The sequence below is a fragment of the Calidris pugnax genome, unplaced genomic scaffold, assembly GCF_001431845.1.
Source record: "Calidris pugnax isolate Ruff unplaced genomic scaffold, ASM143184v1 scaffold103, whole genome shotgun sequence".
In the NCBI taxonomy this organism is placed as follows: domain Eukaryota; kingdom Metazoa; phylum Chordata; class Aves; order Charadriiformes; family Scolopacidae; genus Calidris; species Calidris pugnax.
In genome coordinates this window covers 8,880,122-8,905,141 of record NW_015090990.1, presented here as the reverse complement: position 1 = coordinate 8,905,141, position 25,020 = coordinate 8,880,122, and the positions used below count along the sequence as shown (strand labels likewise).

At 39.2% G+C, this 25,020-nt stretch overlaps 1 protein-coding gene across 2 annotated transcripts in view; it reads right to left on the bottom strand.

The window, feature by feature from the left end:
• Positions 1-25,020, bottom strand: part of RAPGEF4 (Rap guanine nucleotide exchange factor 4) — a 143,352-nt gene that overhangs the window by 62,265 nt on the left and 56,067 nt on the right. For both annotated transcript variants that reach the window (XM_014954656.1, XM_014954655.1), the window contains 2 exons: positions 19,912-19,984; positions 18,780-18,844 (listed from right to left, as the gene is read on the bottom strand). In XM_014954656.1, the coding sequence (XP_014810142.1) occupies positions 18,780-18,844; positions 19,912-19,969 (123 nt within the window). In that variant the 5' untranslated portion in view covers positions 19,970-19,984. The remainder of the gene's footprint in view (positions 1-18,779; positions 18,845-19,911; positions 19,985-25,020) is intronic.

Here is a 25,020-nt window from a genome sequence, read left to right as displayed (position 1 = left end):
AGGTTAAACATCAGTGAAGCTTTTCTAACAGCATGGCCAGTGAACACTGGCACAGATTGCCAGGGAGGTGTGGTTCCTCCATTTTGGGGGGCTTGGGAGGATACGTAAGGTTTCTGTCAGAAGTGACACAGCTCTAGTGAAGTGTGCATGTGGCTCAGGGATGGACTAGATGATTTCCTGAGGTACCTTTTAGCTTCACTATGTGGCACTGTGAGATTTTTGAGGACACCTTTACATGTCTAAAATTAGTTCGACCACAAGGTGGTGCTTGAAGAGATGATCAGTAATACAACCCCCAGAACAGCAAGCCCGGACTCAAAAAAAGCAAGGCAGTCACTCCTGCTGAGGAACGACTTCATTGCCATCCAAAAGACATACCCAGCAAAGAGTCCCCCCAAAGTTACAGCCTTTCAAAGCTACTGCAGTGAACTCTGGCTCCACTGGCAACGAGATGAGATGAAATGCCACAAATGGAACCACAGGGCTTGGACTGAGTTTGCAAGAGAAGGGCAAGTCATGCTTCAAAGGCAGAGAAATGTCACATCAATTAGTTAAGAGGAGACACGGTGTTCCTGCAACAACTTCCCGTCAGAAATAAATGGATTCTGTAAGGGATTGTATCTTAGGATAACAGTCACAACTTGGCTGAAGTCCAAGAAATGTTCTGTAAGTCTTTACCATCTCGGATCTCTCAGTAAGGGATGCTTAGCAAGCACTTGGAAAGAAAAAAGTAGCTCTCCCTGTAAAACAGCAGAGAGAGCACAGAGTGTTTAATCACCTTCTTAACACATTATGGTATCTTTGAAGAACTAATGCGACTGGAGTACATACATGTTGCAAGGAGCTGTGTGACTGCAGCTACTTGATCACATTTTTCAGGACTTATTCAACATTTCATTCCCTTGTTCAACAAGGGTAAAGTTATCAGGTGAAAAGCCAATTAGAACAGTATACCAATTACTACCCATCTTCTGGCCACAGCAGTGACAAGAGTATCTGCTCTTAGCTTTCCTTCCTTCAGCATGAGATAAAGCAACACCACAATACCCTTTTGAGCTTTAGCTACCTCATGCTCTTTTCCAACTAGTGGACCGTCAGACAGTTTAATAGTATCTGCAGACCCTCCCTGTAGGGGAGAAGGTGCATATGTGTCTGGAGGGCAGAGAAGGGAAAGCTGCAGGTGTTGGTAGGGGGAAGTAGAAAATGATCACGAGAAACTGCGACAAAATGGGACACTGACAAAATCCATATCTGGACATTTAGGATGCACACTTGGGCATTCAAACAAACCCTTCATGAAGCCAATCACAGAATTCCCTGTTTAAATTGCGGTGAAGCAGAGAAAGTATTACTTTTAGTCTCCATTCCTTTGAAGATTGAAATATTTATGCATGAGGGCAATACCATAAATTTAAATAGGACTATTCATGTGTACAATTATATGCACACATTTAAATCTCTGGAGAAATAGGCCTTAGTTTAAAAACTATAGGGCAAGGGCTGCCTTTATTTCTATGCTTCTTACATCACTGAGCAAGCCATATGCAAACAAATAAATAATATCATGAACAACAATTATAGAGACCTAACATGAGATCTGTATTTGTCAAGTTATTTGAATCTGCTAAATAAAACCCAAGAACACCTCTTATAAAAATACATTTTTCTATTTCCGTTGTTAAATAGCTGTAAAGCGATGTTTCTTCTGAGCCTTTACACACAAATGAATGCTTTAGATCTACAGCAATTTGGATCTATAGAATCAAACGATGGAGGGGACCTAACTCACTACTCTCAAATGTTAACATAGCAAATGTGTATTGCAAAGAACTAAGACCAAATAAAACAAAAGCCAATGAATCATGTTTTTCCCATGACCTCAGTGTAGCTCATCTCTGAACAGAGAACAAGTTTCTGTATTTACTGGAGTTAAGCATGGCATGTGAGGTTACCAGGGTGATCAGATAAACCTGTGCACTACTGTTGATCCCTTTATTTCCAACGGGGCTACTGAAAAGAATTGCAAGTGACATCTGTTTTCCTGCTGGCTGGCAAGAGATCCAGAAGAAACAAAGGACAAAAGCCACACAAGTCGAAAGGTGGCAGCAGCAACAGGCACATCACTAAGAAGTCTGTTTGTTTTACATCCTCAGTATTTACTGCTACTGGTGATTTAGGGCTTAATCCAAATTCCACTGAAATCACTGAGAAGTCCCTAATTGACTCAATGGGGTTTGAGTCAGGCCCTTAACATTTGATTCTCCTAAGTGTTTTTCAGGAAGCAGAGGATCTTTAGCTCTCACTGGTTCCAAATGACTTCTGATGACTGCCATTTATGACTGACGTGCTTGAGTATCCTTGTGCGCCTCTCCCGAAAGGCTATCAGTGTCCTACCCAGTTCACAGGGGAGGAAATAAAACATACCAAAAAAATTCACACAATATTGTTGAGAGCATAGCCAGCCAGTAAGATACAACTGACAATAAGCAGAACTTCACACAGACTTCTGCAAAACACCTCCCCCTTCTATTCTTATCATTCTTTCTCAAATCCATAAATCCACTTCCAAATAGTTGCCTTTTTTTGTAATATGTCATGTATCTGCGCTGCTGCAGATCAAAGGCATAGATAAGAACTCTAAAGATGGGAAGCCTTTGTAGAGATGACTTTTTTTCCAATACAAACCATTATTTCCAGTGCTACTGACTAACCATATAGCAGAGATAAAGCTGAGCATACAATATCATAGTTGTGGGAGTGCCTTTCCAGGTAGAAAGCAGTCTTGGACAGAGTACCCTGAAGTCAACTCCAGGACCAACTGGTCCTGCTTCCACATGCAGAGACAAAGCGCGTTCATGCAGACTGCACCAACCTCTGCTAGGATGCTGCAGGTAAAACAATACACTTAGTGAATGCATTTTGCTGAAAAACGTCTGAGAAGCAGCTGCCTGAAGATCCTGTCACAAAAAGGTCCTTTGAAAAGCATATTTTGTCAAAATTTGAAGAAAATGCAACCAAAATTGTAGGAATTTCTGTGCTCAGCCTACACTGAACCTCTGGAGTAGCCCTGCGTAGAACATGCTTACACACTGACCAAGACTTGTCGAGAGAAAACAACCTTTGTCCTGACCTCTAACCAGCCCCTCAAGGGGCACAGTCCATAAGAAACCTTGGGACACATTCCCTGCCACAGGGACTTCTGACAGTTGGGATAGTTACCAGGGCTGAGCTTTGTCCAACCCAGACCATAGTCGTACCTGCAGAGACCTCACCACGTCCCTCCAGAAGACAAAAAAAGTGGAAATAGAAATACAGTCATCACTGCCATGCTGGAAACATTTCCATCACCTCTTCTCTGTCTCCCAACAAACGTATGTAGCAGCTGGGAGAGCCAACCCGTGCTCCCTTGCACTCTCAACAAGACAGTACTGGCAGCCAAAGAGAAAAGTGCCTGCTCGTGTCTCCTAACTGGAAAAGTCCAAAACTGACTGACTAACATCACGCCAGGTCTGTAGGTGACTTAGCAACACTTTCCAATTAACAAAGGACAAATTACCCAGAAAAAGCACTTGTTTCCACTCTTCATCTATGTTTACTAAACAATACAAGTATTAAAAGAACCAGTAGCCAGTCTAGATGATAATCTAAAATTGCATCAGCAAAGCATCTTCAAATCACCCATGCTCACAAGAGACAACCATATAGTTTGTTAAGAAACATCCGTAAACAGCAAAAACTGGAAGCAGGGCAAGGTATGGACAAAGGAACACACAGTCACAAGGATGTTTACAAAATCATGGAACTTCCACAGAAAGAGGAATTAATCATATTTTTAAAATCTGAATTTCATAAAACTACAGCACATGTAATCTAAATACCCATAGATTTAACTAACTACAAACTAACTAAACTGAGCAAAATAATCTAGTACAAATTGTCAGGACCAGTGATTGAAACAGCTCGGTTTTATTCTTTTTTTTTTTTTTTCACTGTATGGCCTTGCAAAAATCATGTAATCACACTGAGTTTCATTTTCCCCTTTTTGAAAAGAGGAATACTAATAATTTCTACCTTTGTAAAATGCTTTGAATACTGTCAGGAAATGGGGTACTATCGAAATACTCAAGAGTAATGATGACTGTTTTAAAATCTATATTCTTTAAATGTAATACAACGTGAAGTCTAAGCTGTAGTTTAAAATACATTCTAAAATTGCTTTTCTTTAGTAATCTACATGTATTAATAGCATAAACAGGAAAATGTGTCCCTTTAAATCCTAAAACACAATCAGTGTAGCAAATTTATTTTAGAAAGTAAAATTGAAATTGCCCTATTAACACTTCTACAATGTTTCTTTGACAAACTGTAAATGTCCATCCTTTTAACACAAAATGATTCAGCCATTACTAAAAACGATACTTCACTGTGAATGTCAAAGGGAAAAAGAATATTGAAACAGACTATGACCAGTGCACAAAACCCCCCAGAACACGGCTAATGATGTCTTATTTTCCTGTCATTTTTCTACTTCCCCGCTACAATGAAACAGCTGCTATAACTACACTGCACGCATTGAATAAAATGTCAGAAGATGCTAACTCTGCCGTGAGCATTCCCCATATTCTGATAGAGGTGTGACTACAGTTGTCAAAAGGAATCTCAAGCCAGCATTGTCACAGGTTTTTCGGCAGCTGCATTTTTTTTAACCTCCAAAAGAATAAAGCATTTTTTTTCACTGTCTCTCATAAGAATTACTGGTTTCTTCATATCCATGGCTTTAATAGTATGTTTACCTGAAATTATTTCTTCTTGAGAAACAATCTATAATGATTATGATGAAAAAGTATGATGAATATTAGGCATTGAGGTTACCCAGTTTTTAAGACCTGCCTCTCACCCGTGCTATTGGTATATAGCAACTACTCAAAAGGCAAACTGGAGGGAAGTTAAAGATTAATGAGCTTCTGAAGGATTGATTTCCCTTGTTTCCAGGTACCTTTGTAACTTCTGCACAAGTCTCCCGGGAGGCATGCCTCTGGATAAACAGGACTGGATGGGTTCCCCTGTGCTTTGATCACACCCAGATGCCAAAACTGCCTTCTACAGACTAGGTGGTCAAATTATACATGAGGTGGTTTCATGCCAAACATAAGGGTCCCAAAAATTGGATGGAGTGTGAATTAGGGGGTGAAACTGTGAACTTATTACAATCAATGGCAAAACTCTTGACTTCAGTGTAGTCAAAATGACACCCAAGTGAGGTAAGATCACCACTGTCTCCTGGGTGATAGTGATTTATGTACTGTGTGACCCCAGGCAGCCATTCCACTTCTGAGAGTTTCAACTTCTCCATCCATAAAATAGGGATGAAAGTATCTAGTCACATCTCTGACCAGTGATGAGAATGAGAAAATGAAAATACTGCTAAATGCTGCAACTGAAATCCTGGAAGTCTAGTGTCTAGAAATCCATTCTGAGCATATTCTAGCTATTTTTTTAACACATAAAGGAAAAGTCAAAGTGAGACAGGGCTAGAGGGCACTGAAGGTTACCTCCTGAATTCCCTGGGAAGGTTGGCAACAAGGTAAAGCCTCTGGCAAGCAGGGAAGAGAAGTTAATTTAAACCCATTTTGTGTCTCTTTCAGTGATTCCATGTTCCTTTTGCTGCAAGTTCAGGATAGTGCATTGTGTGAATGTACATGAAACAAAGAAACATGGAAGGAGTGCAGCACATCTGCCTCAGGTTTCAGCTGCCCTTTCTACTCCTTATTCTTCTTCCTGTCATCCTTTTCAGAAACAAATTTTTGCTAAAAATGAAACCGAGAAGGAATAATCTAACAATATCCAGTGCAACACCTTCTGTTATCTTACTTCACAGGAGATTTTTCATGATCTATATCAATGTTTTCCAACTACATAGAACATATTTCCTAAAAAAGGTAAATGGTTGTTTCTGTAGTATATGAAAGTAAACAGAGGAAAGAAGTCCCATACTGATGTCTAGAGCAGAATACATTTTAAAAAAGCACAAACATTATTCTTTCAGCCAAGTATTTTTTTTTACTTCAACAGCTTTGTCTTCTGTCATAAACATAAAACCATTCAAGCACTTCTGTTAAATTTACATATTTGTGCGTCAGTGGAAAAGGCAAGCATTCTGCTCCTGGCAAATATCCACAAAGCAACCTTACCTTCCTAAAAATTTCTATTTTCCATGATGTCTACAAAAAGCTTGTTAAAATGAAGGGTGCTGATGTGCTGAACCTGCTGCCTATCTTGTCTCATCCAAGTCTCTCAGACTGTGCAGATTTTCTATTGGGTGGCTCGTTAGGGTAGTGTCCTTCTTCCTATTGCTTCTGATGCAAGACACAGCTCCTGTCCCTCACTGGGACGTGTTAGCAGCACCACAATGAACCTTCATAACCAGACACATCTAACCAAAACAGAAGGGACCTAGTCATGAGGGACAACAACATGCATCTTCTGAGGACAACCCATCAACATCATTACCTCCTCCTGCTATGAAGGCACATCGTCATCCGATTCAGCAATGGACAAAGCCCAACAGCATACATGCAGGGAGGAAATACTGGCTACGAAGGGCAAGAGCTTTTCTTCTTCCTTTACAGTAAAATCCAATTGTGGTCTCACACATTTAACCAGCATGAAACGAAACTCATTGCTGTATTAGGTAATCAGTTTATTCAGTGTGCCTCAGATATTTCAGTGGCAGCAATTGTATTGATTAAAAACTTACAAAGGCATTAAGAATCAAATTATTAGATCTGAACAACACAGATTAATATGCCCCATTTTTCACATTAATTCCATAGTGCAATGGGAACAATCAGTAAATAAAATACAAACACTGAGTTAATGTTCACCTATATGAACAGTAGGTACTCCCCAAGAAAACAGTAGAAGAATAATACTATTAATTCCTGCCAAACTGAACAAAAAAATTAGCACTGGAAAATAGTAAATATTTCATATTTTAAATTTGCTCCTTCCCTCCTCCTAACTTCTTATAGAGCTTGCAGTGCCTAACTTGCTACCATTTAAACCAGGCCTGTTCACATTTATTCTTATTGCTTTGAATTTCAGCTCATCTTCCCTGATAACTACTGAGGGACAGACATTTCTAAACATACTCTGAGCTACTTCTGTTGCTAAATGAATATTTATTGCAACTTGAGAAAAAATTGACTCCACAAATGCACACAGAACACTGCAATAATTAACCCAAGACTGATATGAAGAGGTGAAATTACTCTACCTGACATTTTTCCTAGCTAACCACATCTCTTTACACCCCAGTTCACCATAGTATGTTTCTGAAAGAGATGACCTCTTTTTACCTCTCTCAGTATGTAGCCCAAGCTGTGTAAATTCTGTGATGTCTGGCTTTTAGGGGTCTGGCTTTTAGGGATATCACAGAACCAGCCCTGTCCTTGTGAAATGGAAAGGGACCTATTGTCTGTATTTTGTAATTTATCCCCATTCTCTCCTCTCTCTTTAATGTTGGCATTAATTTTCACATCATCGCTAAAAATATTGCTTTGTCCAGCTGAAATTATGTCCCTGCCATCTGTCAACTGCTCACCTCCCTTTTAAACATAATCTCAAAATCTTCTTTGGCTTAATTGACTCTTTAGTGACTCTTTGTGGGCTATATAAAGGATAAGGACTGTTGCACTATGTTAAGCAAAGCACAGTGCGAAAATGTTTGCTGTTCCAGAAAAGTTTAATTACTTCAATCCAAACCAGTTTGCCTGGAAATGCTGAATGTACACAGAGTGTTCCCAGCTAACTTGTGTTAAAAAAACATCATTTCTGCAATAATGTAGGAATCTTCCCCATGACATGGTGTAGGAGACTGTCTTGGGGAAAGGAAGATACACCCTCCCCAGAGGAATTTCTTGTATGTGGAGTGCAGTATTATTGCAGATCATCCTGTGCCTGTATGGCCACAAGGTCACACAGCACTTTCCAGGCAGCAATGCAGGTTCTCTACCCCAAACCTCATAGCAAGAAAGCCACACAAAACACAAAAGACAGCATTTTAAGAACACTGACTGTACCACTGAAGAAACTGAACCGACTAAGTAGCATTCAGGAGCTCCAGCAAGGCAATCTCCTGGTTTTCTTCTCCCTCCTCCTTCCCCCAGTTTGGACCAGTATACCAGGAAGACGAGAGAGCCATTCTGTTACGCAGGCCCAGGACTGCTGTGGAGCAGTGGCTATACATTTAAAGTACAAGGAATGCCAGAAACCTTACTGCTACAGTTTTGTTGACACAGATTTTTCCAACATTGCCCTGAGATCTGCAGCAGCTAACACATCAGCAGAGCGTGAACTGAATTGGAGGAAACAAAAGGGGAGGGGGGGCGTATTAGGCTCCCTTATCTTGTGGACCCCTATAGTTTTGCCAGTAAAGATGAGAACCTTGTGCAGCTAGTGACAATAGGTTTTTCTTAAGTTCACTTCCCAGCCTCATTTGGAATAGCTGCCAGAACCCAGCAGTTTGCAGACCACAAGCTGAAAATCCCTAATCTAGACTGGCTCTGAACACAATTAAGACAATTCAAGAGGAGGGAGGGAGAGGGGAACAAATATTTGCCTGGATCTGTATGTATATTACAGCAATAACAGGAATACATTATACAAATCTGTATTTAAACACAGGAGACTGAAATCACACAGATTCATTTGTGATTTAGTGGTCAGGTGTAATGGAGCTGCGCGCCAGCCTGAAAAAACAATCCCCTGTCAGTTGTCCCTCTGCTTCCCCTGCAGCTGACCTGGGCTGGCAAAAATGACAGGTTTGGGGCAGGAAAGAGTCTCAGTACGTAGCTGACAGAGCTGGTGTTGCTTTGTGTGGAGGTTAAATATTTAAAAGCTGCAGACAGTCCACAGCAGCCTCAAACAGGACCGCTGTGGTCCATCCCCTACTTGAACCCCACACCCAGGCTCTGCCCTGTTGCTTGTGCTAGCCCTGGCCAGAAAACTAATTTACATCCAAATCAGCAGAAAATTAAGCTCAGATAAAAGGTTCATGTGTTTCTGACAATTCTGCTCCCTTACCACCAGGCAAGCAGGACTGCCAGTGTGATGGAGGAGAGGGCACACATAGCTGGTTGCAGAGAAAAGGAATGTTGGAGGAGGGACACGGAGGAGAAGAGGTGCCCTATGGTCCCAGTGCAGGTCACTGGAAGCTGGTGTGGAAGGGCGGCCATAGCCCTGTGGTTATCCCTGAGCCCAAATGTGCTCTGCTCTGGGAGCTGATGCTCCCACCATCTTCCTCTTGTACCGCCACCCTCTCCTTCCCCTGCTCCTGGTGTCACTGCTGGACCTCATGCGGCTCTAAGGTGGGCTGGGTTAGAAAATGGGTTTGGGTGAAGAGTAACCATCTGAGACATTGCGCAAAAGGCTACAAGGCAATAGTGGCAAGACAGAAGATGTTTCTTTAGCCCCCTCAGATTCACACATTTGAAGTCAGCTACTTTAAAGAGTGAGGATGGAGAAAGCAGGACTGGGAGCTTTACAAAGAATTAAACATAATTCTCCCCTGTTAAGCTACTGGCTCTTTCTCCATCCAGTTCATTTTTAAGGTTACTGTAGAAAGTGCCTATATAATTTCATTTCCTAAAATGAAAACAAGCGTGGCTGAGGAATTCTAATTAGAAGCAGTGTAATAACTGGTATTGGAAGTAAGATTTATTTATTTATTTTTATTTTGGAACCTAAATTACATTCTTTTTATTTCTCTACTAGTCAACTCAGCTATGTGTATATGTACTTCCTCACTAACTGCTATCTTTAATTTTAAGACAGCTGCATCACTGATGCTAAAGCACAGAAAGATCAAACATTCACTATCTTGTGTCAAGCTTTCTTCCAGAAGGAAATTTACAAAAAGAATAAATAATGAAAAGTCATAAATCATAAATCTTTAAACACCTGAACAGTACTTGCTCCTTAACCATCACTGGAGATAATAGTCCAATTACACTTTCAGGTCTCTCACAGATATCTGACATTTTTGCCTCAGCAACTCTAACTCAGAATGGCTCTAAATAGGCACCATAAACTGAACACTTGTTTTGGTGGTGCTGCTCTTTGCCTGGAGCCAGCACAATGGGCTCCTGGTTCTTGGCTAGCTAATACAAAAAGAAGAACAAAGTCCCTGGACAGCTCTCCCCACTATTTATTAACCTCTCAAATTTTTGTCAACTGTACACAGACAAAAAAAAAAAAGATGCTGCTAAATGATCAGATCAGACAAATTGATTACTTCTTACTGACTCAGAACTATAATTGACTTCGTGGAATGCCAATTTCCAGCATGCATTGTAGGACAGGCAGTCAAAATGCTCTGCAAGAGATTATATGAGTGACTAGAAGGAATCTGCTTTTAAGATCCCTGATCCAATTTTTCTGCCAAACTTGAGAAAATAATTACAAGATTGGAAAAAATTCATTTTGCTGTTTCAAATATAAGTGCCAAATGTGTTACTTGTATACGCTTGATTTGTCTGAAGACATGAACCTTGAAAAGGACTATCTTTTTTTCTCAGCATAATTACCCACTCTTTCTGCCTTTCAACTGCAAGAGATAAATGGAGCATATGTGCATGTTTTTTATGGGTTGGGACAGAATCACACAGAAGACACAGCCAAGGAGCAAGAGCCATCAAATGTGACTTCACGGTATATATTATCAGACTGCCCTTGCCAGCACTGGCAGGTGAGGCAATAGTGCTGTTTCCCTAGACAACGGGAACTGAGTGTGATATTCCAATTGAAAGAAGGTCCCACACTTCACAATATTGAGTATTTTACAAGTTCTAGCACTTTCTAGGAATTTCTGTTATTTTTCCATTATTTATAATTTATTTATTATATTATTTATTATTTATAATTTAGAAAATAGTCATTCTCTAAACTATGATAGTAACACTCATTCAGCCAGCCAAGAGGAGTCAGAGCAGGAAAACTTCTCTTCAGCCAAACTGCCTTTCCTGTGCTACCTCAAGCAGCTCTGTAACCCTTTTGTGGGCAGGATACTCAGGGAGGAGGTGAGAACTTTCCTGCTCTGCTACTTTGAAGAAGGCCAACAGTATGAGTTAGATCCCCTCCAAATTACAAGATTAACAGAGAAATATATATGGCTTAGTTTTTCATTTGTCTATTGATTTCTGAACTTCTTCCTCCCACTCCCAGTGGAATTATCACACCAAGGACTGATCACAACACAATGAATTCCTGTAAGAAAACGAATTTGAAATGTATGAACACATGTGAATCCCGTGTCTTACAACTTTATAAGTAAACCAGCATCTTTCTGTCTGACAGTTGCTCAATCTTTTCTGAGACTGCAAGCTCTTTGTAGAAGAGGCCTCCATCCCTCCTTTGCATCACAGTTCACAGCGCAAAAAACTTTATGATACACATAAATCACAACAAAGGCTGACATAAAAATTAAAAAAAATAAAGAGAAGTGGAGAGCACCAAACAATAACTGCTTGAGGGGACTCTTCATTCAGAAAATACTGTGGAGATCTTGCATATTAATACTCAGATGTAACAGTCATGAACTAAAAACTCACATAGTTTAGCTGTAACCTTGACTCGAGTATATGGCTTGTTCTGCCAGTAACAGGGGAGAGCTCTCTCTCTCCCCAGTACCTCTCATTCTTCATCCTTTTGCTCCTCGGTCATGATAAAACCCACACTACCCTACCTTTGGACCTTGCAGGCAGTGTCACAGTGACTCAGGAAGTCATGGCAGCACTTAAAGAAGGATACAGTTGCAGACACACTTTTCAAAGTTTGGGTTTCCATTCCTGAGCAAAAGGCAGTGTTTGCTTCTGGAATGTTTTGCAGCTGTGCCAGGAAAGGGAGGCTCTGTCTTCAGGAGCTGACAATTCAGCTGTGCTGCGCTATTGGACACTATTCACTACTTTTCCCATTATTCATCTTCTCCCAAGACAAATGTGGCAATTTGCTTCTATTTTAAAACTGAAATACACCTACATATATTTAATCCTCTGTTGTTATTGCTCTTAGAAAATGAGGGTAAAATTTAAAATAAGAATGTTCCTTTAGCATCTCTAGGTTGCAAAATTCTGCCCTTTTCTGCAAAAAGTTTAATTCATTTACCAAGAGAAGTCTTGCCTCCATCTCTTACCAATCTCACTGTCGTTGTAGACATCTCTATTTATCCTTATAGCTGTCCTTAGAATCACCACAATGAAAACTCCTCATTATAGAAAGAAGTGACCATATTTTTTCTTCCAAATTCATGGATGGGCTTCAAGGACCAGGGATCCTTGAGCTGGATCAAGTATGCAATGAAGAGAAATTAAGTTATTTTGACACATACACTGATAAATACACAGCAACCTGGACCAAGGATTCTACTATTTTTCTCCACAATGCTACTCATTCCTGTATAGTAATAGGTCAAATGAGAATCACTAATAGCATCTGCAGCTTTCATATTCAGACTACTCTGGCTAGTTCTGTATTGGTCAGACTGGCGCTCAATTATATGATTAGATACAACAGAAGAAACTGTTTCCAACAGAAAATTCCATTAGGGTCTCCAGAATTCAGGTTCACAATGAAATCATGGGTTGTAGGTATTTCATAGATTATCAGGTAGCTGAACTGGACAACTGAAGCGGCATCACTATTCACACTGGCATTTGGAAGGGAAGCCTTACAGCTATGTATCATCTCCATATGCTGAAACTGGAGATAGTGATGTACCAACACCTTCCCTGGTGGTTTTGCAACAATTTAGTTTATGCAAAGCCCACTTATATAAGCCAGCAGACCTACTAACAATTTTGTTTACATTAAAGAGCTCTGATGACATATAAAGACCTTCGCACTTTTCATGATGAAGTTCATTACTAACTTATGAAAAATGTATTTTTCACAGACTCCTACTCATCTCACACTCCTGTCTTTGTTATCTCTCTTGCCATATGCTGTCACTGTGTGACTCACTGCCAGGGACTATATGCACAGCCCCTGCACTAGCCAAATTGTTACAGGCTGTGATAATGACCAAACCCTGAACACTTCCACTTAGAGCAAAATGAGGAACTTGAACAGACCTCCAAGCAAATTACTCTCCTGTATGTGAAACTGATGCCAAAATACTAGAGCAGTCCCTAAAAGTAATTGGTATAGTTAGGACTGCACGAAGACATTATTTAGAAATATTTGCACATAGTGCTTTTATGCAATCACTTTAAAAGCAGGAAATAAAAGGGAATTATTTTTTTAACCCTATGCTAACATTGTATAAGAGAACTGACTACAGCACAGAGCCCAAGAGAGAACAGGAATTAATGCACATATTACTGGGCAGTTACATAAATCATCCACATAGAAAATCAGTTCTGTTATAGCACAGTTTTCATGTTGGAAAGGTTACCATTTCCAAACACCTTGTCGTTGCAGCTATAATCTTGCTAGAACACTGCCTGCTTTCCTGCTCTTTTTATTTTTTCTTGTAGTCTTACAATTTCATGAGCTTGTGAAACATTTCCCTTAGTGTTCTGCTAATGCTCTAAAAACTCCACATTTGACAATCTACTGAATATGTTAAAAGATAAGCTTTCTTCTCAGTCATCTGGGAAAAGTAAATTGAAATATAGGGAAATCAGAAGTAAAATTATTATGTTTACTGCTAGAGTAGCTAATATGGTGAATGAACATGATTATTACGGTGTCCTGTGTGGGCTCTTCAAGGCTGCATCTAGTGAATTGTAATGTTGTCTTTACAAACAGTATACTTTCAAATGCCCAGAGCTATATTTAAGTGCTTGAAAATTGAAATAAGTGAATATTCATTTGCATGGAAATACTGAAAATTGCAATATTTTGAGGATTAACACTTAGATTATGTCCTTCTCTGTCAACTAAAAGATCTTTTCAATATAATTTTATTAAATGCATTTAGAATTGATAAAATAGCAAATCATGTTTTCACAATCACTCAAATTATTTAAATGCATAACAATAAGCACGGCACATAAGATTTACTGAAATTTCAGTAAAGAAAAGGAATACATTTTATCATATCAAATTATCCAGGGAAGGAGGAGGATGAAAAGGTGACTTTCAGAGGAGTATTTCAGCACATCCTAGAGGAGCTTTGCTATATTCAATATTACTTCGTGCACTAGGGGGAGCTCCTGTAACTCTTTATCACAATAGAAACCTAAAGACAATATAGGAACCTAACGGAAATAAAGCAGAAGAGAGATTTCGGGACAAAAGATACATTCTACACCCAATAGCAAGAATGACTGTATGAATTTGCACAACTTAATCTGCTTATATCTTCTGTGTTCAGTATGATTTCCTCAGTATAAAGGAGATGAAGAAGCACTTTCTCCCTTTCAGGGTGTATGCTTTCAATGAAGGCGGCACAAATTTATGTAGATTTCCAACACTCATAGAGATTAAATTGTACAAAAAAGAAAGCTAGCACGGTTTTTGAGGTATGATGTTGGTTTAATTGACTGTGTCACATAAAAAAATATATGTGAGCAGGTAATCAAAGTCTGTATCATAATGAACACAGGGAACTGAAGTCTGTACCATAACAAACACGGATAAGAGGACCTCATTAACACTGCTCAGTCAGTCTCCATTCTTGAAATTCTCTGCTTTTGAGCACTTAATTTTTCAGCTTTCCTTTCAAGCAGATTTTTTTGGGGATCTTGGGGATGTGGGGGTTCTTTTAGCAAACTGCAATATGGAGATTCCATTATGGAAAACAGTATAAAGCTTCAGCTTGGATCATTATCAGGGTTAGGTTCTATTCTTGCTGTGGATCATTCCTATGCTTTCTTACATACAGCATCCACAGTTTCCAAAGGAGTTAAAGACATTTACTGATAGCAGAAAAAAACATCCAGCACCATACTCCATAGGAGAGTGGAGATTCATGGTCCCAATTGGTCTGTCCTCTGTCCTCACCCACATTCATTCCTGTGTCTCTACAATTCATTTCCGCAATGCCCTGTTCTTTAAAACTATCATATATCTCATGTCTCCAGAGAAGAATGGGCTTTTTCTTTACTCATCTCCTACTCAGGCACCAGTAGAGGGTGGAAAAGCACAGGGGAGACAAACTGTGGTTTTCAGTTAGTGTCTGGCTTTATAACAATCAAAACACTGCTCTAGCAACTAAAATGAGTGATTGCAAGAAAACCCATGCCATTAAGCATCAGCACAGGAATGCCCAAGTAACCCGGGACCAAAGAAGAACAGTGTGGGAATTCTGCACACACAACACACTCAGCCTGTGTGCACAAGCATGCAGCACAACTGCAATGAACTTCTAGTGAGTCGGTTTCAACTGAGATTTTTCAAGGCTTAACAATACAGTTTATTTTGAAGGGGGCTGCAAATGGCACTCCTTACTGCCACAACAAGCCCCAGATGCGGAGCTCCTAGTCCAAAGGACAGGATTGCCAGCGTATCACTGGTAAAGCTATTTGGTATGTGCTCGGTATTTTCCCCCAATCTCAATGTCAGAGAGGTTTGATTCATTTCAATTTAAAAATCAGCCAGAAGCATAGTCTCAGCATGGCAAATTCAGCGTAAACAGTGAAAGAGTGGCCAAATTGTAAGAACAGGATCTTGTCATGGGAAGCACCGTGGAACCCTGCTGCCGGCTCTGCGGGTAATATATGGAAACAGAACCACTGCCTATTCTGCCTGCACGCTGGAACCTGACCTCCCCCGTGTTCTAAGTACTCTTCGGTTATCTTTTTAAAAAATGTATTTGAAATTATTATTGATTTTGTCATTTTGGCTTTAGGGTTATATTCATCTCACAGATCCAGCTACATCCAACTCTCCCCCGTAAGAATTTTTGAAAACTAGAGCTAGAGAGACTGGTGTACAGATATTAGATCGAAGTAGTTAAAAAGATCGAAGCTGTGTAATTCTCCCTTATGTAAAATAGCTTTAAACTGACTTTGTTGCCATTCCTCAAAATATAACTGAGGACAGTAGCATACTCTGTCTCAGTATTTTATGCTCAATTTAACTGCTATATTTCATTAAATGATGTGCAATAATGTAACCCTAAATGCAAATGAATTCATGTTTGGTAAAAGAAAATCTCTTTGCTGTCTTCCACAAATGGATTTCTTTTTATAGATTTAATGAACAAGGAAAACTAAACATCCCCATATGGTGAGAAAAGTTCAAGGCATGTATTAAAAGAAAAATTTTATGTTACTCATCAAAAACTAATAGATGTGATGGGAGAAAAAAATTAAGCCATGAAGATGAAATTCAAATAATTACAAAATACGGAAAATCATCTATTACAGTGCTTGTAAAATACTCAGCACAGACTAAAAGAGAAAAACACGCATTTCAAATTTCAAGAGTGGAATATATTTCATTTGAAGCAAATTATTTATAGTTATAAACGCCAAATCAAAACAATACACACACGCCCTGACATAAATGCATCATTATGATCAGAGCTATTAAAGACATGTTATTCCTTCTGTCTAAGAGTGCAATGTTTTTTTACTATATGAAAGATTTTGAGGAACTTTCTCTGAATCTCAGAAAGCTCCTCATTCAGTCTTTCTCTGGACATGACAAAGTAGCCTGCAGGCTTTTCTGAGCTATATTTGCTGCCAGTCCCAAACGCATCACTCTGGCAATCTAAAGATATAAAGTAGTCTAAAGATGTCCTGCAAACACTTAGGTCCCTTCCCCTGGATGAATTTCCCTCCCTGATGCAGTAGTCACTTTAATACTCATGTATCACCCTAAAATAAGCAAAATATATAAACACTACAAACACGGGACTGTTTCCTGCTACACTGTTATTTTGTATTTTGAATAGCTGGCAACAATTCTGGGCATTTGGCCCTGCAATCCCAGTATCTCCCCAATCATTCAAAACTGACTGCAGGGCGTGAAGGTCAACACACTGCAAGAGCACTGCAACAGTTGTACAGTTTAAAATTGCGGGAATGGAGCTCGCATGCAGTAAACAAAATACTTGACTATCTATCTCTGCTGCACTTACCTTTCACTTAACATAATTAAAGAGAACTGTGGCCATATGGCAAACCACAGAACTAGGATTCATGAACCATTTCTATGCTGTCTAGGTTCTTCTGCCACATTTGTCATGGGACTGCCTGAGCTCCTCCAGGATGAAATAAGGTGATAAGCATCTGTCACGTATTTACTCTCTTGGCTTCTCTCCACAGAAATGTGTACAGTGTGGGAGGGAGAAGGATGACTGCTTTATGTATGTGTCTTGGAAAGGAAGTTAATATGATTTGCAAAGGACCTTATTCCTGTAAAAGCCATTGAACAGTTTGAGTCTGCCCCAGCCAAGTTCTATCTCCTACCCAGGAAGAGGCCCGTTGTGCTAGAAAAGCCCAGCTACTACCAGCACTATTAATCACTGAACTTTGCTCAGTTTCTAAAATACTTTGTACCTGAAAGTGTGTACCGTCCTCAGCTGAGCATCACTGCCCATTACTAGGGGGATATCACCTTCTAGGGAATGTTTTCACCTTGTTACCACTATCTGCTTCAGAAAACATAACAACATCTTTCAGTTTGGATTCTATGTCCGGTGAAGCAAGGCCCCTGATCTGACTTAACTCCAAGCGTAGCATTGAAATGCCAACATCTTAGAGAAGCACTGAGACTTAACTCATACCTGCTTACAAAATGCGTGCAGAATGAAAGGTGCTACCTAAGTATCTGAGAATTATTACTCAGTGCATGGAAAAATGTTTATTTTCATACAGGATAAGACTGTGTCAGGAAGCAGTATAGCATTAGTGAATAAGACTCTAGAAAAAGGAACTGCATACTGCTACATTTATACATTTAATAAAGGCTCAATGTGACAATTAAAAAAGGTCAGTACCCTTGAGGAAGCAGGACAGACAGACAGGGAGAGGTGGAAGTAGTTATTTTCGTATTAAGGAAACACACTAAAATATTCATTGTCTTTATCTGCTGTCAAGAGATGGGTTTTTTTGTAACAAAAATATCTTTAACCTTTTAAAGAGATCACAGAAACATGTACAATTAAACTCCTATGTCCAGAAAGAAAGCATTCAAGCATCTGTTTATTACTGTAACTTTTTTACTCCTGCCACTCCTACTCTAATTTGAAAGTTAGTAATCTTTATAGAAATGCCTGATACTATTCCTTCCAACTATTGTAATTACTTTAAACACAGCATGGAAATATTCATGAATTCTCTCAGGTGGATCTTCATCTGGTGAGACCAAAGGCACAGAACTACTTTACAAAGGGGAACTGAGATGCAAAGCTGCTCTCTTTACGCAGGAGAAAATCCACCCTGAGCAAGGAGCCAGAATAATGCCTATGCATCAGTTAAGATTCAGTTAAGCCTTAAAATAGGATTTAGTCATGAATTTTATGATCCATTAGCTATGCACTGGTCTTGTCACAGTGCTGCTTCCTTACCTCAACACCTTTCTGACAAAGACAGGACAACCAGATCGCAGTACACTTCCTAATAATGCTGATCATGAACCAGTTGCTTTCTCCAGTTATATGATACAATGTCTAAAGCATCCTTATAATTTGCACGCTGTACTCCCATGCATCAACCACATGCTTTGATTTGCATCTGGTTCTTTTCAGTGTAATGCTGTACTTTTGTATCTTCCATTATCAAATCCCCCACCCCCTTCAAAAAACAAAGGCAAAACTAGGTGTGATTTACCTTATTACAATTTTTAGAAACTTGGCAAAGTGCACCGCTTGACATACCATCCTTATCTGGCATTCCTAAAAAAAGAATACAGAAAATAAAAACACACTGTACATTCTCAAGTAACAGTGGAGGTATTTATCAATGGAACAGGGAATTGGAGGGTTGAATACTTTGATAACATACACATTAATCTACGATTTTTTTACAAGCAGAACATATTTACTGAGACAAAATTTTCTCTTGTAAACACAAAAAAAAAGGAAAACAAGCTAATTTGTGTAAATACTATAAACAGTTTGCTAAACATAGTACTTTCTCACAACTTAATATCTGAAATCTGTATACAGGAATTATTTGTATTTTTTTCACTTAACATTATCTGTGGTTTAGTACCTGGAAACCAAATGTGACACTGAGTTTGCACTAACTAGCCCTGTTATGCTGTTGTTTCACAAATGGAACATACTGAACATGTAACTTATGGGACAAAATGTACAGATGCAATTGCTAGCCCTCAGATAAGATATTGTCCTGGTTGGCCTTCAGATATTCCTCTGGCAACTAAAAGAAAGTACCTGGATTCACAGAAGGGATGAGTTCCAAAGACTGCCCTTGGATTCATGTCTACAGCACTTTCTCACAGTCTGACAGGTGGTCATGAGGCAGAGACCTACCCAAACTCAGTAGTAACCAAAAGTCAGAGAGCAGCACGTCCACTGCAGGCTGCCTGCCCAAGCACTGCCCTAGGTTCCCAATCATGTTGGGTAGTCCATCCTAACTAAAAAAATAAGTCAGTTTGTCATATTTATTTTACTAGCAGGACTTATGGCCCCATCTCATGGAATTCATGTAACACCTACAGCCAGTTAAATGCTATGTGATGTCATACAGTATGCTTTAGTCAACAGGCCTGGCCCACACTGCAGATTTGCGTACAGCTCTGTGTATGCTTTTATACAGTTGGGAATGCAGTTATGCAAGTTCCAAAGTATTTTTTATTATATGCAGCGTTAACTTAGTCGTAATACTGAACTGAATTCAACATTTAAATTCCAACACCCAAAACCAGAGAACTTTCATCTTCACTTGTCTTCTCTTTTCTCTTTTTTCTAACATCTGATGTCTATTTTCTCATACTTACTGTCATTGTTGGAGCCAGTTTCCATAACACCATAAGGAGGAGTAAGAAGTCCAGACATATACTGTCGATATTTCTGAAAGACAGTGATGGCACATTCAATCAGGTACAGATATATGAAGCCATTCAATGCACGATGTGGTATTTACATTTGTGTGTCTGCTACGTTGTGCTTCACATATAACCCATGCAATCTGAGGCAGTCAGACATGTCTTTACTCTTAATGCTACAAGGCCTGCCTTCTTGACTGCAGGGCACTACCTTTATCAACAGCTGTGGTAAAACAGTTCCTTTCTTCATCTTCCCCAACGCATGACTTGAGGGTTCAAAAAAATCATGTATTACTACAATTTTGGTGTCAGATTTGAAATACACAGGATTTAGTGCAAAAACTCTAAACATTTAATTCCAACACACTACCTTTGGTTCTCAGAAACTACAAGGTTATTAAACACACAAATCCAGCACTTCATGTTATGTATACACACACACACACAAACTGTATTACACGAAACTTTGTAACTGCAAAAATAATGTTCCTTGTACCACTGTAAACTACATAATTGTAACTGATGTCAGTAACTGGTATTTTTCTTCAGTGAACGTTGGTGACATGATCAATAAGGTTCAAAGCTCTGTCTAGGGCTTAAGAAATTCACAGAAGCCAAAAAATAACAACAAGGGAAAAAACGTCCTTTTACCAAATACAAATAATTAAATGAATAAGTGAGACATTTTTGTTTTCAATCATACTATATTACTGTCATGCTTAAGGCTAAACAATTGTAATTCCCCTTTGGAGCTGTCAGAAAACAAGCCTGTGCAACAGGGATGCTGATGATCAGGGTAAATAAAATGTGTCATGCAGTCCTTGGGGCGTGCAATGAGCTGAACGTGAACAACTAACCAGCTGAAGTTCATGTAGGTTTCCACTGAGCACACATAATAATTGAGACAGAAAATTTCCCTCATAGTACAATTTTAATTTAAAGGTTTTATCCTTTAGTCTATGGAGCTGTTTGGATATATACTTATTTTAAAATGTTGTCTGCTGGATTTTAACAGATGCTTGAATTACCCATTTAGTATTTCTTTTTCTTAGAAATGGGTATGAAAATACCATCAATTCTAGGACTAAAGACTGAGTGTCTTGCATTCTAAATAATAATAAAAGCTACAAAGATTACATTAATCTTAATAATCCAATCCTATTTTTAGACAAGCTATTACATCCTAAAGCTTAGTAACATATTATTTAAATCTCACCCATAATCCAGCTGAGAACTCGTAGGATAAAAAACTATGTTATATCCCTGGTCAGCCACACAAAATAGATGTTAATTCATTTCAGGATAAAACTCTCCTATTTTATTTCCCAAACCATTCACTTTCCCATACTTTGCATCTAGTCCTATGCCTGGAATTCAATGAGAGAAAGAACGTGAGAAATAATTATTTTCTCAGTTCAACTAGTAAATCACACACATAAAACAGAGGAAAAACTCATTTTGGTTGGTCAAACATAAAGAAGGAAAGCATGTCGCAAGAGGTTGAAATAACAGTTTGTTCAAACAGTAGATAAAAATTTTGTTCTACCTTCTACTGAATTTGGTCTTGAAATGTGATTTAGAAATGGAATATTGAAATGTTTCATTTGGGATATGATAAAATCAAATTGCATAGGGTTTTTATCTTTTGTTCTTCCTCATCATTCAGATGCTATTTGTTCTCTTTTTCCCAAAATAGCATATTCCCAGAAATATGCTATTAGTCCACATTTAATCCACCTTGATAAGGAACTTGAATTGTAGGAAGACAGTAATTTTCTCTTTTATTTCCTATACCGCATTCACAGTCATCATACACTGCATGGCAGTTTCCCTTCTGATTAATTCTCTAATATCTTTCCTGGTTATTCTTCCAATTAAACGAAACACAGAACACACCATACCATTTCTAAAAAGATTTTGGGGCCTATCTTAACAAAAAAACCTAGAGGTAGAATAAGCCAGAATTGCATATAAGACTTTAAAGGATGCACCTAACCCCATTCTGCCCCACCTCATGCTTAGGATGCCAAAGCCCAGGACGAACAAAAGCCCAGGCTGCCAAGAACTTCACCTCTGTCATCTTCCACATGAAGGTCCCACCTCGCCATGGGACGAGTCTATTTATGAGTCTGACACCGCAAGTCCAGTGAGCAGCATTGCCTGTGAGGAGTTCAGGCAGCATTACCAGAAGAGGGACATGCCCTCAGAAAGCTCAAAGTTGTTCAGACTCCTGCAGGGGACCTCTGCATAAATTAAACTACCTTCTATATCTGGGTATCTGGAGGGAAGGCTGATATGATTGCCATATGGTTTCCGATGAAGACACCTCAGTGGGGCGTGGGCTGACATAGGAGGTATAATTTACACCTAAAATTGTGTCACTTCATCAGCCAAATTAAATGTCAAGGGACACTTATTTGTCAAGAAGTCGGGGAAATATTGTTTGCTGGGAAACCTAAGTATGCAAAGAAAGAGGTAAGTAACTGCATAAAGACACAGAGTATCAGATGGAGTAATGAAGTTCAGGCATGAGATCTCTCAAAGCTGAGATAATGAGGAAAACACAATACTGACTGTGAGACCTATCTTGTTACCATAATGTCTGTAAATCAAAAGAAAATGCAGTAAGTTAAATTGTACTAGTAGGTGGCATTTAAAATCATCCTGAAGATTAACAGACTAAATATTTAAAAAAGGCTTTTGAAAAATGTATTCCACTGGTGGTATGAACTCTGGAAAGGCTTTCCTTATGAAAGACAACAACAGCTATCAAATCATCATAAGCTTGTTTATTACCAGGAGTCTTCAAGTTCTGTAAATCCAACATGACAGCAGGTTTTAAAACTACACTCAGTGACCTATTCACTCCGTCTCCAGATTTCCACCAATTTATAAACTCTATCACGCAACAGCTTAGAGATCAGACACTTCCTGCATCTAATCTGACAGCACCAGTAATAAAGACAGTATTTTTTCTTCCAGTTACTGACCGCCTCGTATCCATGCAGTGGTGAAAATTAGCACGACCTTTTCAGCCACTGCTATAGCCTAAAGCACACCAGAGTGCTGACAAGGAACAGTTGGGGATGGGAGAAAAGCAGAAAAGGGAATCACACACTTGCCTTAACGGGGAGGTGCTGTGTGTGAATTTTCATACCAATAGTTTTTAAGGCCACTCATTGTCAGGCTTTTCAGTGTGTTCCTTTGCAAGCTTTTATTTAGACTTTATTTGCAGTAAGCTGCAGTTAGGCTCAGAGGTCTTCATGACTACAATAGATTTTCTTCCACACCATGAACATAATTTGGTATATTTTTACATGCTAATGTTTAGAAAGGCAATTACTATAATTCTGATGCAAGCTACCTCTAAATTCCTTACAAACTTTTCTAGCGTACATAAAGTATATAAAAATATATCTTTGTAGTTAGTTCCTTCTCTTCTGCTGCAAGTACTGAGAAACTAATACCTATTTAGAAGGGAAAAAAGTGAAAAAGATCTCTACGATACAAACTCCAAAACAAGCCAGGTAGATGTGAAGGAAATAGATGAACCTTTGCTGTCATCCATGTGCCTTGTGTAGCAAAACCACAGCACTCTAATGGGTAAGACTCAGGACTGATGAAGGGAAGACCTCCTGGCTACAAAACTTTGAACATAGGTTCCACATCAGATACTCCCCGAAGCGCAGCAGCTCCCCAAACAGCAAAGAACATCTGATGGGCGGTGGAATAAGGTGATGGTCTGTAGCACTAGGAAGTCAAGTTGGGCTTCTTATGCTTTCCCTTCCCAAGGTAAACCTACATATGGCCAGACAGCAGGAAGTGTCTTCTAATGTTAGAGAAGATTTGTAGATCACAACAGGTCTTGGTTGAATACACAATCTTAGTCTTTCTCCTTCTCTTTCTCCCCAACTATTAATCTCAACTCACAGTGTCTCTTTTGACCAGATGCACTTCTGCTGCTTCCCATTCTGCCTACCACTGGCAGCAGAGAAGGTGACAAGGCAGAGCCTGCATTACTTGCAGATTTGGGAGTAACACAAAATAACTCATTTCAGTTGTAGAAATCCTAGGCCCTTTTCACACATGCTTTTCAAAACCTTGAGTAACTACTTTATTAGATGTTGTTACTTTGACTATTACCAGAGTTCTGCAATCCTCCTGTACTAGCTGTCCATACTCCTATAATTGTTTCTCTTGGGGAATATAGGCTGTAGCTTGACAATGTGGGCCAGCTTCTCTATTTTCTTTGGACAATAAATAATTGATCACTGATGCTCTCAGTACAACTCTGTTCTTCCTCTAAGTTGACTGTGCCAGCCATACCATTTTGGCAACAAACCACCTCCCTTGTGAGCATTACTCACAAGGGTGCGTCATTTCCCGTGGTGCATTGTTGCTTCCTCTCTTCTCAAGAACAATAAGGAGAGATGTGAAAGAGCCCCTAAAGATCTTTGGGCCCTCTTTTCACTCACAAAACCAAGCAGAGATTGCTGTCTCAAAGACTAGATCTTTGCCTTTATTCCTGATGCTCCAAAGATTGTTCTTCAGTGAACTGACATGTAGTATCTCAGGTCATTAGCTGCTATACATTAGTGTTTTCAAATAAAAAGTGCCCAATGTTCTTACAGAATTTCACAAAAAAAAAAAACCCAACCCTGATAATCATATTCATAGTTGATTTTAAACCAAATCCTGTTACAAAGGGGAAAACAAACAACATGCTTGCCTTTGCCCGATACGTGCTGAGACCCACAGAAGACTGGCATAATTCTGATTTCAGATACTAATTTGTAAATGTACGAAGGCGGCAGTAAGAGTATTTCTTTTAAGCAAGCTCAATCAGAAAATTTCCATACCTTTCAGGTGAATGCCACTTAACTGGATATTACAAAAAGGATCTGACCCATGGCTGTTTAACATTGGATAGCAAATCATTGCTTGAAGCTGGTGCTTCACTCCAGAACACCAAGTATCCTGCATATTACTAAATACTTGTCTTTGTCATTCACAGAATATATATATTCACTGCCACTCACAGTACAGGTAAGAGAACAGAAC